The sequence below is a fragment of the Argentina silus genome, assembly GCF_951799395.1.
Source record: "Argentina silus genome assembly, chromosome: 17".
Lineage (NCBI taxonomy): Eukaryota > Metazoa > Chordata > Actinopteri > Argentiniformes > Argentinidae > Argentina > Argentina silus.
The window spans coordinates 16,360,013-16,365,012 of NC_139671.1; the positions used below are offsets into that span (position 1 = coordinate 16,360,013).

General features: G+C 49.0%; 1 protein-coding gene across 1 annotated transcript in view; it reads right to left on the bottom strand.

Annotated features, from left to right (window-relative positions):
- utrn (utrophin) overlaps positions 1–5,000 on the bottom strand; it is a 172,090-nt gene that overhangs the window by 104,828 nt on the left and 62,262 nt on the right. The window contains exons 53-54 of the mRNA XM_083689372.1: positions 4,640–4,794; positions 4,077–4,266 (exon numbers count right to left, since the gene is read on the bottom strand). Of these exons, the coding sequence (XP_083545498.1) occupies positions 4,077–4,266; positions 4,640–4,794 (345 nt within the window). The remainder of the gene's footprint in view (positions 1–4,076; positions 4,267–4,639; positions 4,795–5,000) is intronic.

Sequence of the window (5,000 nt, forward strand, 5' to 3'; positions counted from 1 at the left end):
GAGAGAGAGAGACAGAGAGAGAGAGAGGGAGAGGGAGAGAGAGAGAGAGAAAGAGACAGAGCACAAGTGAGATGTACAGCGTGCGCACACACAGCAGGAGCAGAGTATGTGTGTGTGTGTGTGTGTGTGTGTGTTTTTGTGTGTGTGTGTGTCCCAGATGTAACCATGCTCTGACACAGATACAGAGGGAGAGATAAGCAGCCTAATAAGAGAAGAGAGAGAGAGAGAGAGAGAGAGAGATAGAGAGGAGGAGGAGAGAGATTGAGGATTGAGGCAAGGACAGAGGCAGAGAACAGAGGTTAAGTAGCCTACAGTACCTTCTGTGAGGGCAAGAAAAGGTAAATAGGGGGATGAAAAAAAAAAAGCTAGATGGTGAAGGAGAGAATATGAAAGAAAAAGAAGCAACGGGGAGAATGTGAAAGAGAAACAGATACAAGTAGAGAGACACAGAACATATAGTACACACACACACACACACACACACACACACGTGGAGGAAAATAGTTTTGATAAATAATATTGGGTCCAGTGCTCTACATTGCTTATGAAATACCAACAACACAGTTCAGATTGAGAAACATTGCTTTCATCCTGCCCTGGGTCTGCACTCACTAACTCACCCTATTCGCCTCGCCCCCAGGACTCCCCCCAGGGGGACAGAGGAAGCGCTCCCTCTAAAACCAATTGTCTCACACGCACACACACGCACACACACGCACACACACACACGCACACACACACCTATAAATAAGAAGCGGGGGCAAGAGCTGTGTTCAGTGTTGCGCTAAGAAACGTATTAATGCCCATATGGCCCCTGCCTCTCCTGTCAGTTCATATTGAGGTGAAAGATTCAGTAGCAGGGAGGAAAAGGAATATCGAGCAATGACACACACACACATGCACATGCACACACACACACACACACACACACGCACGCACACACACACGCACACACGCACGCACACACGCACGCACACACGCACACACACACGCACTTAGAGGTAACTGAGACGGATCATCAAGTGAAGCGATAAAGAGCTTCTTTTAGCCCGGGTTTAATTGGTTGAGGAGCCGTACGTGTCATCCACTCATTTCCCAGTATCGATTCATCTTCCAGGGCATCGCATAGGGAGAACTCTGCTACCGCCTAGCTAGCCTGAGTTAGCGCCATCTCACTGACAGCACTGGGTTTCCAGTCAGAGCTTATAGCGTGTGATAGCCTCCCCTGGGGGCTAGCATCGTGTTTCACATTCACTTACAGAAATGTTTGGCCGGCGTTTTCCAATGTTCTGCCTGATGAAAGCTAATGTTTGAGCGGTGGGTGCCTGGATCCGAGGGGAGCCGTGTTTACCATACGGCTTTGTGTCGCAGGCTTGAACATACTGTAGTGGATTTAACCACTTTTTTTTTTTTTTTTAAAACCTGTTTTACACACAGGCGTGTGCACACGCACGCAGATACAGACACACACACAGACTCACGCACACACACAGACGCACACAGACACACACACACAGACACATTCAGCCGCCACAGCCTTCCTTTTTACTGTAGAAAAGCCCCATATCAAGGTGAAAGCAGCTCCTGGAGTGGGCTTGATAGAAGCAGTGTTGATAGAAGCAGTGTTCCTGCAGTGTTGCCCTTTGCCCTCTCAGTGTGACAACATTACTGCTACATCTCCAACTGTGTGTGTGTGTGTGTGTGTGTGTATCCTATTCTACCACACATTATTAAGTGTCTCAGGGTTATTCAACAGGGTGTGTGTGTGTGGGTGGGTGTGTGTGTGTGTGTGTGTGTGTGTGTGTGTGAGAGAGTGCCCTCTCCCTGTGAAGTGTACTGCATCTCAGTAGTGACAAAGCCTAATGGAGAACAGGTCACATGTGGGGTTCACTGTGGATCACTGTAGAGAGAGAGAGAGACCTTCTGAGAGAAGGTGACTCTGCTGTCTCTTCTCCTCCCCTTCTCTCCCGCTTCCCCCACTCTCTCTTTCTCTGTCCTCTCCGCTCTCACTTTCATTAACCCAGTTCCTCTTTACCTCTGAGTGCACTCCATCAGTGTGCCAAAAGTAGAGACAGACAGACAGAGGGAGGGAGAGAGAGAGAGAGAGAGGGAGAGAGAGAGAGAGGGAGAGAGAGAGAGAGAGGGAGAGAGGGAGAGAGAGAGAGAGGGAGAGAGAGAGAGAGAGAGAGAGCCAGGAAGAAGAAGAGAAGGACAAGAACACAGAGAGAAGAGAAGAGAACAGAGAGAAAGAAGAGGAAGAGGGGAGGAAGGACAAAGGAGAGGGGAGCAGGCTGTGGCTCTTGTTTGCCAGAAAGCTCTGTGCTTCCGAACGTCAGTCCTTTGAACGTCAGTCCTCAAATTTCCTCACGGCCACAGAAAACCCTGACCCCCCGACAGAAACAGGCCATTCAAACTCCGTAACTTCATTCAGACTCCAATTGTCCGTTTTGTATCCGAATGAGCGAAGCCCCTCGGCGCGTCGATTAAACATGAATGAGGACCCCGGGACGATGATCAACAATGGGGTTGGGGAACGTTGAATGTCGTTCAGGAGAGCAGGAATAAATGGGAGTCTATCCACTACAGCATGACTCAGCAACTTTTGCATATTTGCATACAACTTTTGCTGTATGAATAAAGGGTTCCAGGTATGTGACATGTCTAACACCACGCGCTGTGACCATGCGGAAATAGAGACAGAGGTTACTAGCAGGACAATGACACAGAGCGGAGAAATAAGAACATATCGGACAGATATTTACGACGCAACGCCTCTCAGGGATAAATACTCGTTTTGGGTTATCTGAAGTACCACCGAAGCACATCTTTGTCTCTCTCTCTCTCTTATCAACACACAGGTGCGTGCACGCGCACACACACACACACACAATGATCTCTCTTTCTCTTCTCTCCCACAGACACGCACACACACTCTCTCTCTATCTCTTTTCTCTCGCACACACACACACACACACACACACACACACACACACACACACACACAATGCCCCTTTCAGCTTGTCCCTTTTCGCATAGACAGGTATTGTTACACAGAGAAAGGATGTGTTAGTGGGACACGAAGCGTGTGGAGAAATAAAATGAGTACATGGCGAGGACGAGATTGTCATCGCCGCGTTTCAAAAGACCTCACTGCTGTCAATAGGTGGGTCAAAGGAAAAAAAACTTAAAAAATGCAAAAAGAGGGTTTTGAATTCCCCCCTACGCACACGCACAAACACAATGTGTGCCAACTGACCCCTGATGGAAGGACTAGGTAAATGACAAACTGACGAGAGAGAAAGACACACACACGCACACACACACACACACACAGAATGATTAAATAGCACAGGAAAAAAGATCAATGAGCAACAGGCGACAGCACTCGGCACCTCCTGCACCCCCTGCCCCCCTCCCCACACACACACACACACACACACAGCACCGTGTCATTCACACACCCCTAACCACAGTTCACATGGTTGCACAGACACATCAGCCTCTGTTTTTAAGCTGAGGGCTTCCTTAATGAAGGACGACAGTAAGATAATAGGATAGCACCTGTCCTCCACACCCACACACACACACACAGACACGGACGGACAGACGGACACACACACGCGCACACACACACACACACACAGACACACGGACACGGACACGGACACGGACACACACACACACACACACGCCCCACACACACACGCACACACGCACACTTCAACCCCACTTCGACCTCTGTATGCACCTCCTTTTCCTTCCATATATTTCCATACGTTTCCATATATTTCCATATATACAGCACCATTCCTCACCCTGTCTGCTTTGGGATATAATGGTAATGTGCAAACCAACACCCTCTCATAACAAACCAACACCCTCTCATAACAAACCAACCCCCTCTCATACCAAACCAACCCCCTCTCATACCAAACCAACACCCTCTCATAACAAACCAACACCCTCTCATAACAAACCAACACCCTCTCATAACAAAGTGAGCCTGGTAGTCAACCATTGTGTGGTCGATGTAAGCTCCCAAACGCACACGCGCACACAAAGGCAAATGAGCCTACCTCCAGTTGCCCTCTCAGCTCCTTGACGTGGGCGGAGTCCTGGGAGAGCTCCTCCCTCTGGGAGGCGTCGGCCAGGACGTTGACGGTAGTCTCCGCCTCCTGCAGCCATTTCAGGAAGGCCTCCAGTTCCTTGAGCGAGGTCTGAAGAGCCTTCAGGTCAGAGTCCACCTGGGCCTGGCGATCGCTCGCCCTGTTAATCAACACCAACACCAGGAGAGTCTGATCAATCACTAATACACCGATCAATAAGGTATTGAGCAGACGATCAGTCCCTGGGACATTTGCTGTCAGCTCCTTTACGAGGACAGGATTGGAGCCTGTCCCTGACCTGTTGGGGACGTCACACAGCGATGTCACAGCTGCAGCAGAGAGAGAGAGAGAGTGTGTGTGTGTGTGTGTGTGTGTGTGTTCATGCATGTGTTCATGCATGTGTTCATGCATGTGTTCATGCGTGATCACGCATGCGATCATGCATGGGTGTTTCAGTGTTTATATATATGTGTATGTGTGTGTGTGTGTGTGTGTGTGTGTGTGTGTGTGTGTGTGTGTGTGTGTGTGTGTACCTGTTGTTGATGCTGTTCCAGGCCCCATTATGTTTGTCCGTGACCTCTTTGATCCTCCTGGTATCGTCTGCGGAATACTCCTGCAGCAGCTGACTGGACAGCTCGTTAAAGGACGCCACTGTGACCTGACTTCTGCCCAGGTCCTGCAGGAACACCTGGAGAGATAAACAAACAAAGATATAAACAAGATATTCCACCCAAATGCCTTTTTTTTTTTTTACGATGGAAAAGCTCTCCACCGAACCTGAATAGGGTAATTTGCGATCCTCATTGCATCCCATTTAATCTATCAGCGGTGATTATAAGTATGTCTCCCTCAGGGTATCTCTCTGTTTACTGAAGATATGTGAACCCCATAATT